The 27496-nt window shown below is 38.4% G+C and overlaps 1 protein-coding gene across 3 annotated transcripts in view; it reads left to right on the top strand.

Moving 5' to 3' along the window:
* Cep128 (centrosomal protein 128) overlaps positions 1 to 27496 on the top strand; it is a 319467-nt gene that overhangs the window by 130876 nt on the left and 161095 nt on the right. For all 3 annotated transcript variants that reach the window (XM_051196144.1, XM_051196145.1, XM_051196146.1), the window contains one exon: positions 12284 to 12476. In XM_051196144.1, coding sequence (XP_051052101.1) covers positions 12284 to 12476 — 193 coding nt within the window. The remainder of the gene's footprint in view (positions 1 to 12283; positions 12477 to 27496) is intronic.

Genomic DNA, 27496 nt, shown 5'->3' with positions numbered 1-27496 from the left:
GTTTGAATCCAGGGCCTTATGCATTGTATTTGCCATTGGACTACACCCCCCATTCTCATTACACCTATTTAAAAATGTGAGAAAAGACAAGTCTCATGGGAGGGAAGTAACTTGTTCACCTCCATGTAAAGAATGAATATTACCTACCATCCAATTCACAATTAATGTCTTACCACTGTATGCATGGCCATTCAGAGTATTTTCTTATTTATGGAACATTCACGTACTCTATAATCCTTTGTGTCAGTCACCATGGCTCTCATGTAGTCTCTGGTCTAATATTGAGATGTGGACAGATTCCAAAGCATTCCTTGAACCGTGTTATGGCATTGTAGCTATTTGAAGACATTGACAAAGGAATATACAATGTTGCAAGAGTGTCATAATAAGCAACTGGAGGGACATTTAGATTTGATCTTATAAAAATTATGCGAAGGCTGTAGAGATGGATCAGTGGACAAGAGCACTGACTGTTCTTCCAGAGGACCTGAATTCCTAGCACCAACAAGGCAGCTCACAACCACCTTTAACTCCTGTTTTGGGTGTCTTAACCCTTTCTGGACTCTGGAGGCACCAGAAGCATGAGTGGTCCACAGAGGCAAAAGAGACATACACATAGTTAAGACACTTAAACACTTAAAGTAAAAACCAACATGTGGAAGGTATTTGGCTAATTATGGGTAAAATAGTGGTGAGAAGTTGAGAATATTTGAGTCACCACTGCTGAGGTTGTGAGGATGTTGTGGGATACCATGGCAGTGAGCATCTCTGAAGGCCTATGGCGCTTTAGGCAGAAGAGGAAGAAAATACTATGAGTGAACAGCCTTCGCCTTAGTGCATAAAATTCTCTCCTCTTCTTTAACAATGTCACTCTTATGCATTTCAACTATTTTTTTTTTGTTAGAAATAACATGCAAATTCACATTTTTGCCTGTTACATTGGAAATGTAGAATGTATGTTTTGCTATCTCAGAATTCCTTGGCTGGGAACTTTGGTTATGCATTTATTTAGCATTTCTCTTTTTCTTTTCCCTAACTCTGCAGTTCTGACAACAAGAGCAATGTACTTAGAATTTTCTTTCAAGTTAAAATCTTTATCATTTCTCAACATAAAGCTTTCACTGCTGCGTGGTTCAGTTAAATTATGAGAGGCAGAGATGACTCTTAATCATAGCTCTTTAATTTGGGGCTGGCGAGCAGTTTTCCCTTATCATTTAATGGGATTGAACTTCTGATCAGAGCTGCTTTAATACTGCATGAGACAACTGTTCTGTCTACAGTGTAAAAGGCTGTGATAAAAAAATACCATGCTGACCAACCGACTAGGGAGGAATTGAATCCATTTACTAGAAAGATGGCGGAGGTTATTGATGGGGTACAATCCTGTAATGTCCATGAACTATGACTAGACAGCTCTATAAGTATTGGAGATAAGATCTGAAATCAGCGAACAAAAACTGTATGGAAAGTAGAACTGCTATTCAGCTAGTCTATGCTGACACCTTGCAGGATTGGAAGGACCTCAGGGGACATTTGGTAATTGTTTTCATAAATCTACTAAATGAATTTCTTTTGTTAGTGTTAACTGTAGAAAAGCTAGCAGGCTGGGTGGGTTTTTATCACTATCACTTTGTGGGCAGTGCTGGTGTGACATAAACATGAAGTCCAACTGAGTTGGTCCAGATCTGCAGATAAAATAACCAATGGAGCATCCGAATAAGATGTTATAGGAAGTAGGAGAGTTGAGATAGCTATTAAGGGATGCCAGGCAAGTAGTTCCCGTAGATTAAGAATGAGATTTTTGTAGTAAATTCTAGCAGACCATATAGAGGCTATGGCTTCCTTTGCTTAACAGAGGACAATATTATATCCTAGATGCTATGTTACATTTTGTGGCATAAAAATTAATAAGCTCTAAAGGAACCTTCTTTGATAGAAGAGGAAGATGAACATGCAGAAACTTAGGATATTATATGAAGAGCTTTCATATATGCAGAGGATGCCATGGCAGTCTGATGTCTCTCATGGATCCTGAAGGTGACATGTGGAAGCCCACACATGCAGAGAGAACATGACAAGTTAAAACAAACTCTAAGTGGTTTGACCAGAGCAGCATCTGAAAGGACAAGGCAGAAAATGGCAGAGAGGAAGCTCCAGACTGAGATGGGGCACAGGTTGTTGGGAAAGGCATCTTATGCCATTTTCAGGAGCTCAGATGCAGATTATCATTTCATTATATTCGGGAAGGATATTCCTTTCAAAAAGAAGCGACATACTCATGTCCGTATCATAGAAGGCTCACATTCTAGTGATGTGAGAGCCAGGTGAGAGGTGGGAGGACTGATGTCAGGAGACCAGCCAGGCAGGAGGTTAAGACATACTAATGGTTTGTTCTAAGGAGATCATTCAGAGATTTACAGTCACAAAAAGATAGTGGCAATATTTTGGCAGCAACATTCAAACAATAGTTGTCATGTCAGAATGTGGTGGAGACTAGGATGTATGGTTTCTTTAGGTTACACTGGAAGAGTGCAAGAAAGAATTGACCCCTAAATAAATGGGTAGGCAGAGTCCTCTATAGCAAGCTAGCTAATAGTTGAATCCATATTTTGAAATATCTGTTTGGATAGTAAAGTCCAAAGAGAAGCAAGGACATGTAGATTTAAATGGAAGGAAATGGGAAAGGGGGGGGCATTGTTGATGATACAATAGGGATGAAGTTTCAAATCTAGAGCAGGCGGACAGACACTCCAGGATGGGGCCACACAGTAGTTTGAATCACTATCCATTCCAGATCTAAGTTCCTTCTTTAAGTAGTGTCTTAGTGTTTCTACTGCTGTGAAGAGGTCATGACCATGGCAATTCTCATAAAGGAAAGCATTTAATTGGGGCTGGCTTATAGGTCAGAGGTACATTATCATCATGGTGGGAAGTATGGTGGCCTACAGCCAGACATGGTGCTGGAGAGGGAGATGAGAGTTCTACATCCAGATCAGCAGACAGCAGGAAGAGTGCACATTGGGCCTGGCTTGAGTACTTGAAACTTCAACGCTTGCCCCCAGTGATATATTTCCTTCAATAAGATCACACCTACTCCAACAAGGTCACACCTCCTAGTAGTGCCACTCTCTGTGACCTTATGGGTGGCTATTTTTATTCAACCATTGCAGAGAGTGAGTAAAGGAAAACTGATGTCATGCACAAGGCAGAATCGTGATTGTCATATGGTTTGCATGTTTTCAGAGTCCAATGTAATTATTCCTTTAACATGTAAACAAATGAATTCAGTGTAGAATGTCACTTCATTTTTTCTTGTCTCTTGCACTGAATTCCCATTCACTCTCCTAGTTTGTAAGCCAGATAGAGGACATTCTGTGTCTGGTTCCCTTGTCATACTTTTCACACCTGTTATGGTGTGCCTCACTAGATGCCCAATACTGAGTCTTCCTTATCCCAAAGAACTATTACATTGGAATTTTTACATTTTTGCACTCAAAGTACTTCCTCTACTTCAGAATTACAGAAGGATGAGCAGTGAACACATGGAATTTCAGTAAATGTCCTTCCTTGTTGGGATTACAGATGTGGGTCACCATTCCCAGCCTTCTTTACATAGTTTAATGTCCAAGTATTTCTTTCATTCAGTCAGGGCCATGAACTTCAAGATTGTATAGAGAGGAAATACACTTCTGCAGTACTGAAGAATTTTCCTGTGTTGTCCTGTTTTGGGATCATTCTCAGAGCCACATTTCTTGTGTTAATAGTATTTCCTGCACTAGGCATTGGAAAGCCCCTTCTTTACAGTGTCCAGCTCAAATGGTTTGAGAAATTATAGTGTAACTGCTACTGTTCCAGATCAGAAAATTGAGGCTTGCGTGGTTTTGAGTTTATGTAGAAACAGAACCTCCTGAGTCACTGAGAAGGGTTTTGCACTTTGATTATTGAATGCTTTGTTTTTTTAAATGTTAGTTTTATAGTTCACTTTCAAATAAAATTTGACATTTTTGGATATTGCCTCCAAAACAATGTATGTCAAAAACATTGGATATTGTATATACTTGTTAAGGATATGAGTAATCATCTAATATTCTGTCTCAATGAAAAATGAAAATATCACATGCAGTGTTTGTTTCATTAGTTGAAAATATGCATTAGGGCATATGCATGGAAAATGCACAGCTTAGGGGAAACTAATTTAAATTTTTAAACACACTGTTATTATGGAGATATTTTTCTTTTTTGTTCATATTTAGAAGTAAAATGTGAAGAAAGTATTATTTAAAAATTATAATCCTAATCTGAGCCTGGCCTAGTTCCAGCCAATTAGAAGGCTGAAGCAGGAGATTACGGTGCAGTTCAAGGGTGAACTTAGTGAGACTGTCTCAAAATCAAAATAAAGATGGATGGAGATCTGCTTAGTGGGAGAGCACTTGCCTAGCATGAGTGCGGCCCTGGGTTTGATCCCTAATGCCACATAAACATTAAAATGTACCTTGAAGTTGACTACAATTTGAATTGCATGGTCTGGTTCATATTCTGAAAAAAATTGCCATTTTTTTCCCTTCAAAATTATTTTTAGAGTTTTGATGGGGGAAGCATAGTAGTTAAGGCAGAAAAATTATGGGTGCTAGTGTTATTGCTGACTACATGAGCTATCATCTTTTATGTGAATTTTCTGTTTTCTGTGGTTTTGAGTTTTGAGTCATTACTTAGTGACTTCACTGTAGTATGGTAAGTCTCAGTAGAGGGCTCTCACTGAATAGAAAGATCCTTGTGATAGTTTTACTAGCTGCTTAGGAATATTCCCACCTAATTATGAGCTGGAGCTACAGAGATAAAAACTGCCTTATTTCAAAATTCCCTATATTGGTTTATTTAGCACTGCTTGTTGATGTTGTTAAATAAATGAGTCTATTATGCAATCTGTAAAATGCTCCTGTGAGTGGTTAATAGAAAGGTTTTTGCTGTATGATTAATAGCCTTGCCAGCTAATTATAATTTGCTGTGGTTAAAGTCCTGGGTTCCAAGCTGCTTTTTCAAGATACTTAATGAAGATGCTGGGTATTTATCTAACAAACAGGCTTTCTCATAATTGATTATTGGTTGATTAAATTTCCATAAATTTTAATTTTATTTTGGATTACTAATGTAGTCTATATTCATATTCACTTAGTGTGAAACCTCCAAGTGTAACCGAATCTGAGTTTTTTTTGACAGCAGGATAAAGCCTTTGCAGGACTCGATTAAAGTCATTGCTCACATAAGTCATCTCTGCTTTTCTTAGCAAAATCCCACGCACTGGTTCTTTAAACAGCTGACATGTATTTTCTCACAGTTGGAGAAGTGAGTTCACAGTAAAGGTAGCACCTGGGCTATCTTCCTGGCTTGTGCATGCTACCTTCTGTCTGTGTCTTCATGTGTCTTCTGTGTACATCCTATGGGAAAGAGTTTTGGTTTCTTTTTTTTTTTTTTTTTTCCTTAAAGAGATCCTAGGTCTCAAGGTTAAGGGCTTACCCTTACAAAATGATTCTCTTCACCTCCCTCAGGACTCTGTAAATGTGTGTTTAGGCTTTTGCTTTAGTGTATAGCTTTTGAGAGGATGAAATTTAATCTATAACTGGAGCCTGTATGATGGTTGGTTTCAGGAATGATTTTTGTTGTTGTTATATGTTACCATAATTCAGCGGGACAAGACAGATTTGTTACTTCTCTATTAACACCATTCAGTAATGCCAAGGACTGTACAGTCAAGTGAACAAGAGATCGGACACGGGGATGGGATTGAACAGAATGGATCCAGGAAATGGAAGCCTGGGCTGAGTTTCTGTGTTTGCATTGTATTACTGAGGAAAGACAGGTTAAATGGAGGCTGGGCTGTGTTGGTCTCAAGGATCTTCTTTTTCTTCTTTTTTAATCCAAATGTGTTTTAAGATCTTGCAGTGGTAGTGAGTATGAAAATGGTGTGGAGGAAGCATGAATGCAATGTGGAATTTGTTTTCTCTTTAGGATGTTAGATGGTGTGGTAGGACAGGGTCTTGTCCTCATGAGTTAGGAAGCCATGGGCACCGAGGAGGACATTGGGCTTGATCACATTAAAACTGATGCTTACACTGTGGGAGGGAAAATGTTCCTTGAGCTTTGTTACACTTACACTGTTATTTTTTAGAATTGATTTTAGAAAAGCATGCTATATTTCAAATATCCATATGTAGTTCAAAATGCTAAAATAGTGAAACAACAATCTGAATGAATAGTATATTTTAAGATACATGGTATTTTCTCCCCTCTTTGTTCATGGTTCCTGTAGCTGTTTGCTGTGGTCACATCTGATGTAAACGAATTAAGGCCTGCATTATCTCACTGTGATTTGTTCTTAGAGTAGGTGGTCCTCTTTTTGATAGGAAGTTGACAACCTCACTCCTGTTTGTCATTTTTCACAGGCCTCTCGATAGTTTGTGGCTCACTGTGAAGCCCATTCCTTGTACCAGCCCATATTCATTTGTTATTTTTTAAATGCATCTTCCTTCATTTCTGGCTCTTTTAAATGTCATCTTGTGCATTTGAATTTCTTTTGCTTACAAAGTTATTTTATTTTATTCTCTGTTAAAAGGTACTATAGTTGTACCATCATACCAATAAATCAATTTAATATACTTTTCTATAATGATGAGTAATGCCAGATTTTAGACTAATCCTTGGAGAACTAATGTTTACTGTATTTCCATTGGCAGTAATTAAAGAATTTAAATAGTTCAGTTTCCAGAAAATTTAATTTTGAGCTCAAACCATGATAGTTAGCCTTTTGTACCACTTCCCAAATTTCTAAGCACATTGGTTAATCCATAATCACAGAGTGAGCAATTTGTTAAGTGCCAACTGGCTGAAAAAAAAAAAAAAAAAAACAAGTCTCTAGCTTCAAAGTGCCATGCCACAGCAGCTAACACTGGATAAAGGGTCAGTTACCCAGCCCATCATAGGCACAAACCTTAGCCCATCTCTGTTGTGCTGTATTTTATGGTTCAGATTGGTAGTGTGCAGGTGATGAATGTGTTAACTTTTGAGGGGTTACTAATATCGGCTAGGAATGTTAATTCTAAAATAAAAACTTTCACTTTTAAAATGGGACTTCTTGTTGCTAATATGTAAGATGCGGTGTCTTTTGGGAGCTTTGTACATGAGCAGTCATCTGTGTCACCCCCGCCGTCCCTCTTCTCTCAAACTCCTCCTGTGCCCTACACCATTCATGGCCTCTTGTTCTTTTTCTTGGTCATTACATGTGTGTATGTGCATACATCAATGAATATATAACCTACTGAGCCCATTTAATGTTGTTCATATGTACTTGTGCCTGGGGTTAACCATTTGAGATTCATGGGAACTCATCCCTGGAGGAAACCAATTCTCTTAGCAGCCATTGGCTCCTTACAAGCTCTTCATCTAGGTGTGGGACCATGTGGAGTTTCTGCTGTTCACATCGGCATCTTAATTGGAATTTCCAGTATGCTGGTCTTGTTCCAGCAACCCTGTTACTGAGATTTGTTGGGTGTATTTGATCTGTTGTGCCTAGGGGGCATCTGGCAACTGGTGTCCTGGCCTCTGTAGGGGTTACATCGGAGATATATTAGTTAAAGTTGGACACCCCACACTTGTATTCTATTCAGTTTGACCAGTGGTGGATCTGTGTAATAACCTTCATCATTTGTAAAAAGAGCTTGGATCAGGGTCGAGAGCTACAGTCATCTGTAGTTATAAAGGTTAGTATTTGGAATAGAGTTAAAAGTTATAATGGTTTAGAATAATGGCAGCAGTAGGTTTTCCTTCAGGTCTGTGACTTCTCAATCCAAGGATAATTTGTGCCAGTACCAGGCACAAATTACCTCCTGTTGAGCAATTCTTAAGTAAAATGAGACAGCTGTTGGTTTTCCATTCCCAAGATGAAAGTGCCACTTTTGTACCATTGAGGCTATCTTGCCAGTGCAGTCATTGTGGTTCCTAAGTTTTTCAGCTGGGTAGGACTACCGATTACTCTTTTCCTTTGGCAGCTTTTGTAGCACCTTCCAGTACAATGAGAACCTGTCCTCAGAGAAGAGTTATCTAGGTCAGTTCCAGCTGGATTTCTCCCAGTCCTGTATTCAAAGTCCCGTTTTCAGCATAGGCTCTTACCTTCAAGTTCAAGAAGACAACTAAGGTGATGTTAATAGCCCATGTTATTTTGGAAGATTATCGTATTCCTTATGCCACCAACTTGAGAGGAGGTTGCCTTGCTTAATACTGGGGGCTTTGCATGGCTTTTGTATGGTGCATCATCAGCAATGTGCTATAACTCTATTAAAATATACATGTATGAACATAGACATAGTGCATGAGAAGTATCACTTTAGAACTTAAACATCTCCCTTTTCACTCAATTGAATTTGTGAGATCCTTCAAGTGTATAGTATCATATAAGTGCCAAAGTGTTGACATTAGCCCTTTCTATGGAAGGTTTCAGGCAAAGATACAACTTTCTTGGTGGAAGTCTTAAAGATATAAATCCCTTACAAGGACAACAATGTATGTGCTTAAGCTGCCAAATAGCAGAAAGACTCAGCTGCCCAGGTCCCCTTTTCCAGAAATTAAATCTTTCTAATCTTTTCCCACTGCATCATGAGAGTAATGGTCTGATGCTCAGGGAAGCTTTTCACATGCTTGGCTTGAGGCAGTAGCAAGATGTCATGAAGTTAAACAAAAGTATAGATTCATACTGGTTTTAATAAAGGAGGCTGCAGTGAGGCACAATGAAGGCATTCGTGTAGTCTAGCCATTGATAAATTTGGGTCTTAGTATTGAGTCATTTCCAACTGATGTATATCTAGAATTGGTAGTTACATAGAAAAGCTTTTATTACATGGTACTTTAAGTGCATTCTCAATACAAATATTCCAACACTGCAGAAAAGAGTAGAATAAAGTAGAGTCATCGTCTCCCTTTCTTCCTACCTTGTTTGAGGGGAAACAATCACCACCATAGTGTGACACTCAGTTTTTTCCAGCTCTATTTTGGCTCGCTGGGGTGAGCTACAGTTACTCCGGTCAAAGATTCTTCTTTTAAAATGACATAGTGTTTTTACTCTTCCTTCACAATACTTCTTGACATTAAGAGCATCCATCTTGTGTTTTGGTTTTTTGGGCTCCAGTACTAAGTCTTCTTGGCTCTGCCTCCTATCTTGGAATGATGACCTTCCTGCTTCACTTTGAGTTGTTTGTGTGTCCCATCTTGAACTATTTATTGGCGCTTAGACTCACTGGCTAGTCTTACCTGCTTTGAGACCTTTAGCTGCCTTCATTGCTGAGCCATCATCTCTGTCCTCATCCAGTACTCTTGATCACTCTACCCTTACATGCACCAAGTGTCTCATTGACTCAAGATCTTCACTTTCCAGTCTAACACTGACTTCTCATTTCCAAGGTGTTGTTACTTCTGGAATCTTGTTTCACACTTGAGTGAGTTAGAAACTCAGCCACCAGTATTGATCCTTCTTTCTACTGTGAGTTTGGAGGAACTGTCAGATCTGAAATATGCAGATTTTTGGGTCATCTAGTACTCTTCATTTGTTTGTGGCTACATTACCACTCCTTAATTTTCAGCCTCCTGTTCCTCTCTGAATGGAGATTATTTCTTTTAAAACAGAAATTCCTTTTCTGCTGAATGAGGGTAATGATGTTAGCCCAACCCTGTGTCCTTTCTCAGTGCTGCCGCGGAAATGGTTCCTTTTGTCTGGGAAGGAGTTGGTCATGTTTTCTTGTCTCCTGTCTTATGAAACTTTTCATGTTTTGTAATTGCATGAATATTTGAAATGGAGTGTTAGAAAGTAAGCCACACTTTATTAATGTCTTTAGTCATAGTTTGATTCCACAGCCCAGTTGAAGTTGAGGGACATCTATATGTGTTCACTGATGGCCAGACAATACAGGTGCACAGGCTACATGGTATGTATTTGGAGCCTGATCTTCTTTATTAAGGGAGGACTAATTTCAGGCTTGTTTTTCTAGCCCCTGTAACAGTCGTATCCTTTTGATTTTTGTTGCTGTTTAAGTAAGAGATTGCTCAGTCATTCAGTTGCTTACTGTCAAGTGTGAGTTCAGATCCTGAGCACCCATGTAAAGAGCTGGGCCTGGTGGTATATACCAGTGATTCTGCCATTGGGCAGGTAGAAACAGAAACAACAGGATCCGCTAAGCTTGATGGCCAGCTAATCTCACTTAATCAGTGAGCTCCTGGTTCATTAAGGGAACTTTTTTAAAAAATAGAGAAGACATCTGACATTGGCTTCTAATTTCCATGTACACATCATAATTGTGTATGTAGCACACTTCCTCCTACATGTATATACTTACACACACACACACACACACACACACACACAGAGAGAGAGAGAGAGAGAGAGAGAGAGAGAGACAGACAGACAGACAGACACACTCAGGTTGATGTATGCCCAGACCATTTAGTAAGCTTATAGAGTTTTACAACCAAAAACCCAAGCAGAGAATACTTTTTCACTTAGAAAGAAAATCAGAACTTTTCACTGTTACTTCCCAGCCTACCTTTCACTGGCTCCCAGCACTGCTCATCCACTAACCACCTTGTTTCTATTGATTTGTCTATTCTGGATGGGAAATAAATGAAATCAAGCAGGCATGTTCTTTTGTGATTGCCTTTTTTTCATGTAGAAGAAAGTTGTTTTCAAGGTTTACCCGTTTGTGTCATGTTGAATTTGCCTTGCTTATGTTGACATACCATATTTGATTGCTTGAATAGGTCTCATTTTATTCATCCAAGTTATTTGGTGGGCCTTTTGGTTTCTCAGGACTGTTGTAAATGTGCTGTTTTGACTATACCTTTATGACTTCATCATGGATTTCATTTATCTATCCTACTTGCTAGAATGCCTGGGTTATGTGATAAGTCTGTCTAACCCTTTCTGCAACTGTGGTGGTTTTCCAAGGCAGAAATATGGATCACAGGCTCTTTCACCAGCAGACTTTCAGAGATATTCCTAGCCATTGTAATGCACATCTCTAAATTCAAGAATTCAAGTAGTTCTCTTCTGAGGAGTTTTTTTTTTTTTTTAAACTTTTTTCTTTTTTAATTTAAAATTGAAACAAGGTTGTTTTACATGTCAATCCCCATTCCCTCACCCTCCCATCTTCCCCTGTCACTCCCACCAAACCCCAGCCCATCCCCTTTCTGCTCTCCAGGGAGGGTGAAACCTTCCATGGTGAGTCTTCAAAGTCTGTCATATCATTTGAGGCAGGGTCTAGGCCCTCCCCCATGTGTCTAGGCTGAGAGTATCCCTCTATGTGTGATGGGCTCTCAAAGTCCATCTGTATACTAGTGATAAATACTGATCTATTTCCAGAGGCCCCACAGACTGCCTAGTCCTTGTAACACCCACATTTAAGGGATCTGGGTTGGTCCTATGCTGATTTCTCAGCTATCATATTGGAGTGCATGCGCTCCCCCTTGTTCAGGTCAGCTGATTTTGTGGGTTTCTCCAGCCTGGTCTTGACCCATTTGCTCATTATTTTTCCTTCTCTGCAACTGGATTCCAGGAGTTCAGCTCAGTGTTTAGCTGTCGCTGTCTGCTTCTGCTTCCATCAGCTACTAGATGCAGGCTCTAGGATGGCATATAAGGTAGTTGTCAATCTTATTATGATGGAAGGACATTAAAGGTAGCCTCTCCACTATTGCTTAGATTGTTAGTTGGGTTCATCCTTGTAGATCTCTGGGCATTTCCTTGGTGCCAGATTTCTCCTATTATGTTATCTCTTTTCTTGTTCTCCTCTATTCTTTCCCTATCTCAATCTTCCTGTTCCCTCATGCCCACATCTCCACTCCTCTTCTCCCCTTCTCTTTTTTCTAACTCTGTCTCCCCTCTTCTGAGGAGTTTTTAAACTTTTAAATGGCTTTACTAAATTTAAATCGACTCCCATAACAAGTTAAGGGACTACCTATCACCTGTGTCATGGTTGGCCAAACTCTATTGTAGTGTTGTCTTTCTAAAGATAACAAAGTGCACTGGGCATTTTATAAACATCTTTGACTTTCATAGCTTAATTCTTGAAATGACATTTAACTGCTATAAACCTTGAAGCAAATTAAAGGTTCAAATTGTGCTTTAATTTCTCTGTATTTGTTGGGATTATTGTAATGTTACTTTTTTAGACTCATCGATAGGCTGTTGTCTTGTGGAATTTTATTTTCCTTTTTAATAAGTAGCTATAAATGTCTTTTTTATTTTTAGACTAAACTTCAGTGGCTCTGTGAGGAACTGAAGGAGAGAGAAAACAGAGAGATGAGTCTACGGCAGCAGCTGGTGCTCTGCAGACAGGAGCTCAGGGACCTGACAGAACACAAGGAGTCTGAGCTCCTGTCTCTGTTTGAGCACATCGAGAGGCAGGAGCAGCTTCTGGAGGAGTTCCACAACGAGAAGAGAGGTGGGTCCGTGTGCTCCCTCTCCTCCTCCTGTGCCTTGATGGGACCATGGGGCTGGAAAAAGCCTACTGGCACCTCTTAAGACTTTTTCCAAATTGTGCTCCTTACCTCGTGTCTTCTTATCTCTCTTCACTTCTGAGACTATTAGAGCAAGCTGGCGAGCCTTGATACTTTCCTTTGGCCACAGTGTCCTTTTGTGTGCTTTCAATATTTACCTATGGGACGTGTGTAAGAATTGACTTGGTACGGCTCTCTCTTCTCCCCTGATAAAGAGATTGAAGTACAATGTCCATTCATTCAACAAATGTTTGTTTTATTTTAAGGAATCTCTCCTTGGTGTGTGAGAACATACCAATGAATAACACAAAGGTGAAGGCCCTTTATTCCGGTTATGTTGTATTGACTGGAGTGGCAGAAAATGAATATGAGAAGTAGATGCTCACATATTAGGAGGTATAAACTTACCAGTGAAAATAATGGACTAAGAGAGGCAGAGTTTGGAAGAATGATGGCAGAGTCAAACATTACGGAAATGATTTAGAATAGTACATGTACCTTAGCGTTCATCATAACAGGATAAAAGAAAAATGATACCTAAAACCCCAGGAAGTTAAGTCCTCTTGTCCTTAAGTCATTGTTTTATTGCCTTATTGATGAACTGTATTAGGGATCACAGCTTATTGTAGTGCGCCCTTAAGGAAACCAGAAACAATACATGACAATCCTTGTTCAGATATTCCCTTTAAAAATAACTTCATTTTCCATTTTTATATGTATGGAAAATTAAGTGTTAAATGAAAAACCATCTTAATAGTGTCATTGTGGGGGCTTGCCCATCCAATTCAGTTGAGTATGGTTATCTGTGGCTACAGGACATGTCAAAGGATGATTTTATATTTTTTTTAATGGCAGTAGAATAATAATAGTACAATTCTATAGCTGGCTATAGATAACAAATCAGCTTTATTGTCAGTTGTCAGTAAATAGTATTTGGCCCTGTCATTTCTTTGTATTAGGATTAATGTGGCATACAAAATCCCAAGAAGAAAATATTTATACACATAGCTTGAAAAGGAAAACTACTACTAAGAGTTGAAGTAAGACTTTTGTAACAGAATAATTTCCCAGTTGTTTTTAGTCAATGTCTGTTAACCAAGAATCCAAGTAGCAAGCAGTAGAGGGAACAGACGCCGTCTACTTCCCTTTTATCTTCTGCTCAGAGATTGAGAGTTTTTTCTTAGCAGTAGTGGCTGCAGCTGGGGCAAGCATCTAGACAGTCCTTGCCTAGATGTGCCACTTTATTTTAGCTCAGTGCACCTCTACTTTATACTGATAAGAAATGCACTGGGTGGATAATGTGCCCACTGGTACATATACAGGGAAACATGGAGGTTTCAGGAAGGCAGTGGTTAGTAAATGCTTACATAGTGTTGTACATCCAATGCTAGAGTACAGTGCACAAGAAGGCATGCCAAGTGTTTTGAGCATGCAAATGACAACTAAATGAAACAGCATATTCAGAGAGGGTAAATATTAACAATTTGTGAAAGAAAAATCATAATTTAAAAAAAGAAACATAGTTATAGTTTAGATTTGTAAAGTGATGATATCTGGGCATTGACCCAATTTTCTTTTCATTTTGAAATTCCTTGGCCACCAATTGTAGGCATTTTCCTTATCACATAGATTAGAAGTGAGATTCCATTTGAGTTTTATTTGTACATTATTTATTGGCTGTCCAGTCACACCCACCCATTTCTGTTACTTGCCAAATCACATCAGTTTTTCAAAACTGTCTTACTCAAAGAAAAATGTGTAATAACAACACAGAAATACTAGTCATTGTTGCTTAGTATAAAGATAAAGGAAAATAAAATTTTATTTTTTGTTGATCATTCCTGTTAGAGGTAGCTTGAAATTGGGGGAACTTGTATTATGAAATAGTAGATAATAAAGAATAAATTTTCTACAATAAGATGCTTGAAGAAGATAAGAATGAGCTAGAGTAAACGCTAGAGTACTGGACTCTAGTTTCCTAGAGAGAATACATGCATACAGACAAGACAACGACAGTTGCTCCTAATACAGGGTAGAATTTATTAAGAATCAGCACCTCAGATTTTCCTCACAACTGAGATAGAGAATAAATGAAAGAAAGATTAATAAGGCTGGTAGAACAAGGGAGGGGCTAGAGTATAAAATTAGGAAAGAAAAATTGAAGAATTGTATGGGAACCCATCCTTTAAAAAAAAAAAAAGACAACCACATGAATACAAATTTTCACATTGTATTTTTCTTGTAATAGTAAAATAAACCAAATTTATGTTTTATTATTGAAATGTCAGCAAGTATCTGAGCTCTCTATTGACTAAGTGATCACTGGAAATTAGCAGTGAAGTCCTCACTGGGAACCCAAAGGTGCAAGGTGTCACTTAATTTTATTTTTATAGTATGTGTCTTTATTGTTAATGTGAACATAACATGATTTAAAAGATTTTTCAGAGCTTTTTTAAGGTCTTTTTCTTTTTAATAGAGTCTAAATTACAGAGATAAAAATTGGTTTGTCTTGTTTGTTTGGGAAATTTGTTAACAGTAATTAGAGTTGATGACAAAGAAATCAATTTACCTAAGTTCTTTTTATTATCATGCATGTTATTAATGATTAATTATGGTTATATTATTAAGCATTAAGCTACTTGTGGATCAAGATAATTTAATGAGTTAATTATCTTGTAGTACCACAGATGTTGGGTTGGAAATGAATGGACTGATGATGAATTACTCTTCAAATTTTGCACATGTCATGGTACCAGATCAAAGGAAGTGTTAGTAAGTAGCTGCTTTTTTTGAGACCGTAGAGAGTATGAGGATTTATAATCTCCAAATCTCTAAAATCAAAAGTATATTACATAACCAATAGTGATACCCTGTCTTTGTTCAGCCTCCTTGGCTTGTTGATGTGTGGTTAAGTGAAAAATCTCTTTCTGTGTTTTAATACTTCTGTTTCTGCAAGCTCCTCCTCTCTGTGTTCAGTATTGTGATGATGGATGGTTTGCTTCCAGTTTCTGTAAGTTACTATTTGGTAAAACTTCCCAGAACACGGCAAGGTTTCTGCAATAGCTTCCAGTTAGCTCCTCATCTGTTCTCCAGTGACCTGGCAATCCAGCCCTTCTCTGTGAAGTGGGCTTTGTATGTCTCCCATTGCCTCAGCCAATTAAGACCTTAAAATTAGGCTTTGAGGAACCCTGCCCATGCTTCCAGAAACATAATAGCGCTACTTTCATTGAAGGAGATGAGAAGTGTTTAAGTTTGGCCAGTGAACAAAGCAAGGATAAAAAGCAAGTGCTAAAATCATAATTAGCCCTGAATATTTTAATGCAAAAAGGGTATCAGTTTTTGGACACTATTTCACCATTATGTTAGATTTTCCTCCGTAATTTATAGTTCACAGTCCCCCACCCTCTCCCACCCCCAGCTTCTTATAGAGGCAATTAAGTTATAGAGTAAGACATGTAAGACATTTGGAAAAGGGTATTACTTCCTTACTTGGGAAGAAAAGTTTTGCTGTGTTAGGTTTAGGCACGAGTTGAGATACTGCTGTTGCTGCAAGCCTGATTAAAGTTTTAGAATTTAAGTTCTTTAGAAAATCTTTCTTTGATTTGTCAGTAAGCATTTTTTAAATGGCTTTCGTGCTCACATGCATTTCTGTTGTCATTAGAGTGAACACCCCCTTCCCTATTTGTAGCCATGTGATGTCTCTGTGGGCTTCTCCTTCAAGGAGACTGTCAGTTTGCATTGATGAAATCCTTAGCTCTCCCTACCATGCTTGAATGACAGTACCTTTTGAAAAGGCTGAAGGAAGAAGGAACTGACCCCTCAACTTTCAAATGACAGGAGTTCCCCTCCTCAATTCTGGCTTATTTGTCCTTTGTGTATCAGAGAGGGATGACAATATATGTGATCCAATTTCAGGAACATAAGTTTTCAGAATAATTTGTTTTGCTTTGTGATGCTTGGATTGTACCCATGGTCTTACATATAACAAGTAAGAGTTCTAATACTGGGATACAGATAAGGCTCATGAAAGAAAAATTAGATAAATTACTTGCTTATGTGTGAACATTCTGCCTCATAGATAAGAAATGCTTCAAATAACTTTTTTTTATTAGACTGAGAATGGCAAAATATATTATCCCTGACACACTAAGTATATATGCTATGTCTTTTCTTTATGAATATTAGGGTTCAAAGAGCAGAGATAGGTCTCTATGGTTTTGTGTTGTTTTGGAAGAATGGACAAAGTGTGTGTAACCCCAGTGATAAGGGCTTGGTATCACATGAATGCTAAATAGGTGTTCTACCACATTGATCCTGCCTGCAGCATGGCAAGATGCTGTTTCCCAGCAGTGCTACTGTGATGATTTTAATTAGCTGTTTTTTATGGCTAGAGACACTACACAGCGAACAACATGTAGCTATATGTCCTTACCCCAAAGCTCCAGTGATTCTGTCTATGCTTGGAATAAAGAAGAGTGTCCTACCCTACTCCTTATACTAGGTCACCTTTGTTACTGTTCAGGCATCTGTACTGGCCTGTCCTTGGGGTCCTGACAGGACATGCCCTCAGCTGCAGCCACTAAGAGCACCACCTGTGAACATTCACTATGTTCCCCTTTAAAAGGGCCCTGCCCATCTCCCATCTTTCCTGCTCTCTTTCTTTCTCTCCCTCTCTCTGTCTATTCCCACCTCCCTCCCCTCCTCTCTCCTCTCCTCCCTGTCCTCTCTTTCCCTTCCCCTCCCTCCTGCTGCTCTTGTCTCCAGAGGCTGGTCTCCTCACTTACCTTTCCCCATTTTATAATCCCTTTCCATAAAAAAAAAAAAAAAAAAAAAAAAAAACCCTTCTGCTTGAACCCTGTTGCATGGTGTCTTTCTCTTGTGCAACTTGATATGCCATGTTTTATTGAGACTAATGGGAAACCTGCCCTGTCCTCAACAGAAAGAGAGGGTGAATGGAGAGGGGATTAGGGCAAGAGGGGTATATGTATGTATGTGTGTGTGTGTGTGGGGGGGAATACTTCAGCTGGGATGCTATACAAATAAATTTATTAAAAAAGAAAGTAAACTCAATACTATAATGAAAAAAAGAAAAATGTCCTCTTATATTTCATTCTCTTTCTTTTCTTTGGTTTCCTTTCCTTTCTTTTCTTTTCTGAGAAGTACCAGATGCCTTCCTTATGACCCAGAAACAGTTCATTTTTCAATGTAGTCCTAATATGTACTTATTGTCCTTTTTTACCACACAAAATGCCATCCAAGAATGTTTACTTAATGACATCAATTTAACATTTCCTCATTTATTAAGTGATAGTTTGAAATAATTTAACCGTGTGTGTGTGTGTATGTGTGTGTGTGTGTGTGTGTGTGTGTGTGTGCATGCATGTGTGCGTGACTTTTACCCAACTACTTCCTTACTTCCTTCTTAGTTCATCTCTTTACTTATTCCTATCCTAGAATATGCTGTAACAGATTTACATAGTTTTTAAAAACTGTTCAACAGGGTAGAAGAATGATGTCCAAAATCAAAAACACAAATATGACCTATAAATATAATTTTAACTTGTCTTATAATCACATTGAAAGATGTGAATATTAATTTTAGTATACTTATATTGCTATGTATTAACTATGATCGTTTTATTAGGATAAATATTACTGAGTTATTTAATATTCTTTATCAATTGAGCCTTCAAATATGTTACACAAATTACTCCACACCACATCTGAGTTTCAACCTGCCATATTTCACATGTCCAGTATTTTTTATGTGTCTCATGGTTTTCTTTTTTGGAAAAACACCATCCAGGAGAGGCACCTGTGTCAGATGGTTTAGCATCCCTTATAGTTCTTTATGAGAGATTGTCTGAACTATGATTGGCAAGATCACTGACAATTCTCTTGGAAGTTCAAAATAATTAATGCAAATTCAAGCTTATATATTGTATTATTTTAAAAAGTATCATCTATATTGAAAATTACTGGAGCTAGGGCATGGTAGTGCATGCTTTTAAGCCTAACACCAAGGAGACAGAGTTTGAGGTTAGCCTGGTCTATAACAAGTTCCAGAGCAGCCAGGACTGCATAGAGAATCTGTCTCAAAACAGACAAACAAACAAACAAACAAACAAACAAAAACAAGAGAGAAACTCCAAACATACAAACAAAACAAAAAACCCCAAAACAAAACACAAATATTCAACCAAAAATCCCGCTAGACACTTTATGATGTAGGCAGTTTGTGCCTGCTGTAGCAAACTATAAGGAGAGAATTAAAGTATGTAGACATGATTCCCTTAGATAGTAGATATCTCAGTAGTAGATAAATCATAAAGAAAGGCATTTGAAAGATATTTAATTTCTTGCTTGGATTTTCTCTGTGTTGTATGGATGCTGGCTGAGAATTTTGGCTATTGTTCTATACAGAGCTTATTCTTTGGAGTCCACAGGTCTTTGGTTCAACAAACAGAAATTAGTAAATGTTTTGCTGAATTTAAGTTAATTTCCCTTAGACAGTGGTTCTCAACTTTCATAATGCTGTTACTCTTTCTATGGTGACCCCAACCATAAAATTATTTTATTGCTACTTCACAACTGTAATCCAGCTACTGTTATGATTTGTAATGTAAATATTGATATATGACCCCGTTGGGTGTCGTGACCCATATGCTGAGAACCACTGTCTTTGACTGTTATTGCCATAGCTTAGGAACTTGATTTTCTTCCTTATATCAAATTGTTTGGCCCAAATTTTTATTTTTCAAAGTTCCTGAAATTTGACCCCATGTATTAGGAAATAAATGACAAAGGCCCAATTATTTTCTTAGTACCTATAACATTTACCATAGACTATGTTAGACTCATTATGGTAATTTCACAGATAACCTTCCATTTTGAATCTAGACTGAGGAAAGGAGGAATACATACTCATAAGGAGTGCAACAAGACTTTTGGTCTTTGGATAATTAAAGAGAGCCCTTGGTGGATGTGGCTGGCTGCTTGTGTGGAGAACAGCCGTGGACCCTCCTTTCTGTTAAAGCATGGTCTTTTCTCACTGTTCACCAGTCAGCAGATTCAATAATCATTTTGTGAAAAGAAGTATGCTGTCAGCTCTATCCCAATCTATCAGTGACACAAGTTCTTAGGGGAGAAAATATCCCGGGCTCTTTACTATGAGTTGTAATGTGCTTCTCCAAGGGTTCTATTCTCTCTGGCGTTATTTTCTGAGTGCCAACATTTATAGATACATGTAATGTTGGCCTTAATGTTTGTGGCTTTTATATGCATAGGCCATTTCTACCTTGTAATATTTCACATCTTTTTCTTCTCTACCTGTGGGTTATGTATTGTGCCTGTGGACTCTCTTCATTTATTTCTTTTATTTATTTATTAGAGATCAAGTATCCTCCAACTTGATGAGGTCCTCTCTTGTAGGATGTTTACCTGTAACAGCTTACACATAAAGTGCGCCTGTCTTCTCCACAGTGATTTTATTAGTATTGGTGACAAGCAGCTGTGGTTTTGTTTAACTTGCTAGTATCTCTGTCTTTATTGTTTTATTGTATGATTAGATTTAACTCTCATGGTCTTTCCAGCTAGATCAGGTCATTCATCATCTGTGGAAAAATGAAATTGGTCCAAACTTGTGCTTTTCAAGTAACACTTTATAAGCTTAGGGCATTTGCAAATTGGCTGTATCGGTTGAGAAATGAAAAGCTTGGGGGATTGTTCTTGTGACTTTTAACTTGGTTATTTACCAGTTCAGAATATCAGTGGGGAATAACCGCATTACTGCCTGACATAGTTTGGTAGGGAAACCTGTGATAAAACAGATGACAGCAAGGAAGTTTTACATGGTTACTGTGCCTCTCAGTAGCCTCCTTAGGAGGCCTGTGAAGTGCTTCCTTGTACTTGGGATAATGCAGTGATAGGATCATGGGTGTCTGCCCGTCCACTCAGCTGAAGACACTGCCTCCCCTGTATTGTGGCTACCCATAGGATTCTCTGAACATCTGCTTGGAGGAAGCTGGATTGTTTTTGTAGGTGTACATGGATTCCCCCAAAACTAATGGTGAATGAAAAGCGCCTGAGGGCACAATGGGGTTTGCCCATGTTCACTGGTCCATTGGTTTTCAACCGCTCCATGCTAGACATGGCTGGTGTGTGAGGAGAACCCTAAAGCATGGACCTTCATTTATGTCATAGCAAATACAGAGTCAGCCTGCTCAGATCTTGTGAGCTTTTTTGGGGGGGGGGTGTGAGGAGAACTGCAGAAATTCATATGATTGGGAATCTTCAGTAGAACACTTTGGAAAACATGCTTAGCAGTTTTCCTTGTGTTAACCCATCTCGGCGACTTGGCTGTGACTGAGGCAGACCTTAGTATCACAATTCCTAATTTTCAAACCATTTTTGTAAAAACCCATCTTACTAATTTTTTAAAGACATTATTCAAATTAATTTATTTCTAAAGAGGTTTGTTGATTTAGGGTACTAGGTACGAATTCCCTGGAGATGTCCTTGTGTCATCTATGAAATTAAAGTCGAAGAGGCAAATTAATTTCATGTATTCATAGCAAAATCAGCTAACCAAAGTGAATGGACATGCAGATAGTTCAGTAAGTGAATACTGTTGGCTTGGGGAATGCGTGTTCTCCGTTTTGAAGGACAGATGTCTCTATTGCACTGACACTTATCTTCCCCCAGTGTGCTGGCGTCTGGCATTTTTGTTTGAAGGCGGGTGGTTAGTTTTATATTTTGCATCATATGCAGGGTATATTAGTACAATAGAAACACGCATATGTGCGCAAACTGGGAGTATTCACACATTCACATGTGTGTGGCACAGTCTCCGTGAGTTAATCTTTTGACCATGTCAAAAGGGCAAGTAATAAAAACGAATTTACCAAGATTTCCTGAGTGTTTTCATTGGTCTTCTATTGTTCCCAGTTGGACATGTGACTTATCTGTGGAGAACATCTGACCCCATCTATGGAAATCATGAAAACCATTCCATGAAAGTAGAAAACCAAAATTAATTAGCTTTCTATGCCAAAGAGCAAAAGAGCATTTTATTTTTAGCAGCCGTGTTCAGTTTTCTGCAGTGGATGAATGTTTGTTCTAGTTGTTAAGTTACCAAGATTTATTTGTGCTCTAGAGTATGCAAGTTAATGATCTCAGCCAGTACTTATTTGTATTATTTTAAAAGAAACTGTTGAACAATTTACATATCAGATAGTTTATTTCCCAAATCTGGTTCTGGTTTCTGAATTTGTCTGGGTGAATGTTTTTCTGGAGTTAGTTTGTTGTCATGCCTTGTTATTCTAAATCACTTCTGATTTTTTTTTTCTTACTCTGCTCAAGAAAAATAACCAATTAAAGTCAATAGGATATATATGCTATAAATTTCCTATTTGTGCATCATTTGTATAACTTGATGTAAGGATGAATTTATTAATTTGATGATTAAAAAGAACAAAAATCATTGTCTCTTTTTAAGATATTTTTCTGTATTGAAAATAGATTTTTCTCATATACTATATCCTGATTACTGTTTCTCCTCCTTCTGCTCCCCTAGTTCCTCCCATCTTCCCTACTATCTGAATCCACTTTCTGTCTCTCACTAGAATGCAAACAGGTTAAAAAAAAAATCAGTCTTAGTCAGAACCAATTTTTGTTTTAGCAAAGGAGTTTCTGTTTTGAATATGCGCTTGTTCTTCTTATTTTTTTCTAGTTTGTGGATTTGTTATTGATGTGAAGCAAAAACAGTACATTTATTTCCACTTCCTCACATTCTCAATACTGTTGATAATAAGAAACTAAACCATTCAGAATAAAAATCTGAATGGTAAAAGAGAATGGGAGCTCCATTTATATTTTTGAGAATGAGAAGAATAAAATAGCTGTGAGTGACTATCTCTAACAAGAAACATCAAAACAGGACTGCTGATGGAGTTGATGCTCAGCTGGTAGTGTGCTCGAATAGTCAGCACAGTGTCCTAGCTTTAAGGTCACCTGTGACTGCGCACTGAGTCTGAGGCCTGTCCGAGAAAAATACCTCTGAGAAAAAGGGAAAATACTTTGGAGAAGTGTACAATACACCTAGAAGGCAATCCTCCTTTGTTAGGACATCTCACTTGTCCTTATAGAGTGTCATTCAATACAAAGTTAATTCATCCTTTGAACTGATGAAGTCACTCTGTACATACACAGTTTTAGACGGCCTTACATGATTATATAGTTTGTCCATTAGAATGCAAAGGGAGAAGAGCCAGTAAGACCCTGCAAATGGAGAGAAAAATAATAGTTCTGCCAAACCTTAAGATATTATATAAAATTTCTATTAAAAAGAGCTTCCGATGGTGCAGAATAGGAAATCCAGAAATAGATTCAATAAATACTTAGAGAACCTTAGTTTACAGTAAAGCTGGGATTGGAAATCAGCAGAGATGGATAGGCTTTCAATAAAAATGCCATAAAATCGGGTGTGTATAAATATAGAATTTATATTATTTGTGACAGCATCTAGGAGTATAAATTTTAAATAGTTCATATATTTTAAAATGTTTAATTCAAATGTTATAAGATATAGGCACATGCCTGCATAACCCGGCATCAGGCAAAACTTAACTACTAGCTGGATTCATAGGCAATCAGGGAGAAAGGAATGGAAGTTTTGGTTGTGTGGAATATGTTTTAAATTGATAGAAAATGCACACCATAAATAACATACAATGTTAAACAGCAGGGACAATTATTTGATAGTATTCACAGAGCGAGCATAGTATATAAATAGCAGTTAGAAAACTCCAATTGTGTGACATTGTCTTTGAGGAGAGGGAGCAGATCATCTCATACATTGCTGGTGGGATTGTAAAAGGATATGGCTCCTTTTAAAAAGACTTTGAGTATAGTTCCTTTTATTTTTTAGTTCTTTAATGAATTTATATCAGAGATACAGTGGAAATAACAGACAATCTCTAGTAAATAAGACTGCTATTGTCGCATGGTTTGAATTATAAAATAATAGTTAAGTAGCAGGTTTTGGGGTACTTGCTTCTGAATTTATTGGAGTTCAGTGGTAGGTGTCTTGGGATGTAGACGAAGAGCATTGACCTTGCATTGATGGTAGTTGTAATTGGACAGGATTTCTCAGCTGTTGAATTGATCTGCCTGCCTTCTTTGCATAAGTGTAGAAATTTCCATGACTACAATTTTATTAACAAAGGAAGAAATGAAGCTGGAGAGAGGTAAGGAAGACAACTGGGATAGAAAAGGAGTGAGGAACTTAAAGTTGACTGTCATTATTTTCCAGGTGTGTATTTTCACTTTTGGATGCCCCTCCATTTGTAGCCCTAATTTGTAGCTCTTAAATAGCTGCATGGTTTCTTTACCTTCTGAAGAGCTACCCCACCAGACTCAACCGTAAAGTGCCCTGTGCGTGGATTATTCACGTCAAGATATAAGGGGAAGAATAAGCAGAACCTCTGAGCTGTAATGTGTGTGTAATCTTTGCACATTTTAAATTATATGTATGAAATAGGGAATCCTGCTTGACATTTCTCTTATTTTATAAATGTAATTGATTATTTTCAGGCAGCTGAATTGTAGATTTTATTTAGAGAATGTTACTTGCATTTCTCTCTAATAAGATTTTAAAATATTCTTTTGATTAGAATACATTGGATTAGGATGTTTATGTTAGTTTCTTTTCACCCTCCACATGAATACTGACAGTTTAACTCCCAATTTAATCCTAATGAAATCTAATGATCTAAGACTCCATACAGATTCCATCATCTTAAATGTAATTGTGTGATAAGGACCAAATAAAAGCGTGATTCTTAGTGTGCCTTTCCTATTATGTAAGAATTTGTCTTGGGAGAATGAAGTTCCTGAATTCTAGTAGTATAAATTGTAGCAGTATCCACTTTCTGAGTTTACTTTAAAATAAAATGTTGCCACTCACTTAATTTTCCTTGGTCTTCTAAACACCACAGGGAGGGAGGTAGTGGCTGTCAATGTGAAGTGTATCGTGATGTTCTTGGTATGGAGCTGACCTGATTGGACTGTGTCCATGGAAATCTACATGTGGCAGAACTAAACTGTTTCTGTCTCTGTTTTTCTCTCTCTCTTTGTTTGCCTGTCTGTCTGTCTTAAAGTTTCTCCTGCTGTGATAAGTCCCCATGACCAAGTAATTTTGGAAGAAAGAGATTGTGTCTTCAAGCTCCTAAGTCCATCCCCAGGAGGAGCCAGGGCAGGAACTCTGTAAGCGCCTGGAGTCAGGAGCAGGGTCCAAGGCTATCGAGGAATTCTGCCTGATTGTTTTCTCTCCATGTCTTGCTCAGCCTACTTTCTTGCCCAGGACTGGCACTAACCCCAGTGAGCTGCACACATCCACATCAGTCATGAATGAAAATGCCCTACAGACTTTCTCACACCTGTCTTAGGAGACATTTTCTCAGCTGAGTGTCTCTTTCCAAATGGCTTTTGCTGGCCTCAAGTTGACATGGAACTAGCCAGCACATTCACATAGACTTCTGTGCAGTTACAGATAATAACATAAGTGAATCTGACTGCACTGGCAAGGTTTAGGTCAGCTTGACACAAGCAAGAGTCATCAAAGAGCCTCCATTGATAAAATACCTCCCTAAGATCCAGCTGTAAGGCATTTTCTTAATTAGTGATCAATGTGGGAGGCCCCAACCTATGCTATATGGTACCATCCTTGTGCATGGACTGAATGGGAAGCTTCATGCCAATGAGAAACCTAGTCCAAATAAAAAACAAAGGCAGGCAACACCTGAGGATAATCCCAGGACTGTCCTCTAGCTGCCACATGTATGTGTACACATGTGTATACACACACACACACACACACACACACACACACACACACACACTCAGGAAACCTGACACTGCTTAACAGAGGTCCCCTAAGTACCTCATCAAAGTACAAATCGTGCTGAAAATTTCAGAGAACAGAAGGTTTTTAGTGAAGGAACATGACCAAATATTTGTATAGAAGTTCTTTAAAAATCGTAAGTTGTCCTTAGAGACATTGGGGAGGGAGAGGGCTTCATGCCTTGCTTCTTAGTCATCTTTATTTCCAGTGAAGGAATGGACCAGGAAGGGTTGGGCAACCCCTCTAACCCCTCCTGTCCCCCTGTTCAGCTCTTTTAATACAGTAGTGAGATATTTCCCACCGTTTCTCAATTTGTACATTATTATTCTCTGTTTTAAGAACTTTCCTCTTTTCCACTGGTTTCATTCTTTCTGATTATTGTGAAGAATATTTAAAATAAATAATTTGCATGGTGTATGCATGCTTATCCTGGGACATTCTATTTGACATTTTGCTTTGTGTATTTGCGTTACTGTACCTATTAGAACTTTTCATTTTCGCTTTTTTTGAAGAGGATTGCTCTAACTGTAGCAGAATTCACAAAATCACCTGCAGTTGTTCTCAGGTATTCCAGCACCTACTGGACATGCCCAGACCTTGAGGTGAAATAATCCATTATGTCTATGAAGTCATAAGGCCCAGGTTTGAGTTCTAGCGCCTTGTCACCTCTGAAAGCTTTCCTAGCACTTTTGTCCTTCATTCTCTTTGTTTGGTGCAGTTGATAATATTTACCTGGCAAGGGGCCAAGATTAGAGCCACAGATTAGGAAAAGTGTGTACAAGAAAGGACTCAGTAAATACTAGCTGCCATTTCACTGCAAATGTCACAGTTTTTTTTTCTGAGTCTCATTAGACATCACATAATCCAGAGGCGGAGCTTGAGGAAAGGTGATGATAATAGTATGACCAAGGGCAGTGTGCAGGGGCACATGGAATGTTTAGGGCTGATGGATGAGTATAGGGCATCAGGTCACAACTTTTCGGGTGCCTACTCATCTACCTTCAGAACTAGAAATGCATAGAAACCTCTTCAGTCATGCTGCTCGCATTGTATTGGGTGAACACAGAATTTAAAAGCAGCCATATTGAATATATTAGGTTATCGCTTTGTGACATTAGAGGGTTGCAGATTGCCTTTCTAATGAGATCAGTGTAGGATGCATGGAGAGAGCAATTAGATTGAAGAACGATTAGATTAGATCCATGAGGCTATCTGGGAGGTAAATATCCCTATCAGATAAAAGCACCAATGCAATGTTTATGATATAGCCAGTACCAGGCTTGTTTGAGGAGCAGTAGGAAGCCAGAGTTCCTGGAGCAGGCAGAGTAATGATGAGTGTGGTTGTGGGGCTTTTGAAAAAGAGTGAACACAAAAATGATACCAATGCTTTTTTGCTTTGAACAGTTATAAAATGGAGATCCTGTCTGAGGTGGGGTAGAACAGAAAAGGTAACTGAGTAAGAAGTAAGCTAAGCGTTGGATCAATTTTAAAATTGAAAGCATTCTTGTTCAGGTTGCCTGGGCTAACTCTCCTGGTAACCTTCCCAGTGCAGGGGGAGGAATTTATGCTTCTGTGAGGGAAGAGGATGCTTGGGCACCTGGGTCCTTTAGCACAGTGAAGTTCTTCATGCGTTTTGACTTATTCTGATATGGTCTACAGCTGCGCATTGTTCCCATGAAGCAATGCTGGTCTTTAATTCCCCTCTGTACCCACTGCCCTGCTTAGCTCTTCCGGGCCTGCATATACACTCAGTTGGATTCTATAGTACAGTCGGTATTGCAGCTTCCCCAGAGTGGGACTACCTTTCTGTAGGAGTGCTCACACTCTTAGTAGCCCCTCTTCGTCCTTGGAACTGTACTGGAACCAAAGGTCACTTAGCACATTCGAAACCTTGGATCTATCTGCTTCCTGCCTGTGCACAGCTGGCAACTTGACAAGCCTTGGGCTTCTTTCCAGAAGGGAGCAAAGATTAAAAGGCTAGAGCCTTTGTCTTGTCCTCAGTTTTCTTTCCAGAAGGGAGCAAAGATTAAAAGGCTAGAGCCTTTGTCTTGTCCTCAGTTTTCT

The sequence above is a fragment of the Phodopus roborovskii genome, unplaced genomic scaffold (genome assembly GCF_943737965.1).
Source record: "Phodopus roborovskii unplaced genomic scaffold, PHOROB, whole genome shotgun sequence".
NCBI lineage: Eukaryota > Metazoa > Chordata > Mammalia > Rodentia > Cricetidae > Phodopus > Phodopus roborovskii.
Note: the sequence above shows the minus strand (reverse complement) of the source record. Positions and strands in the feature narration are given on the sequence as shown.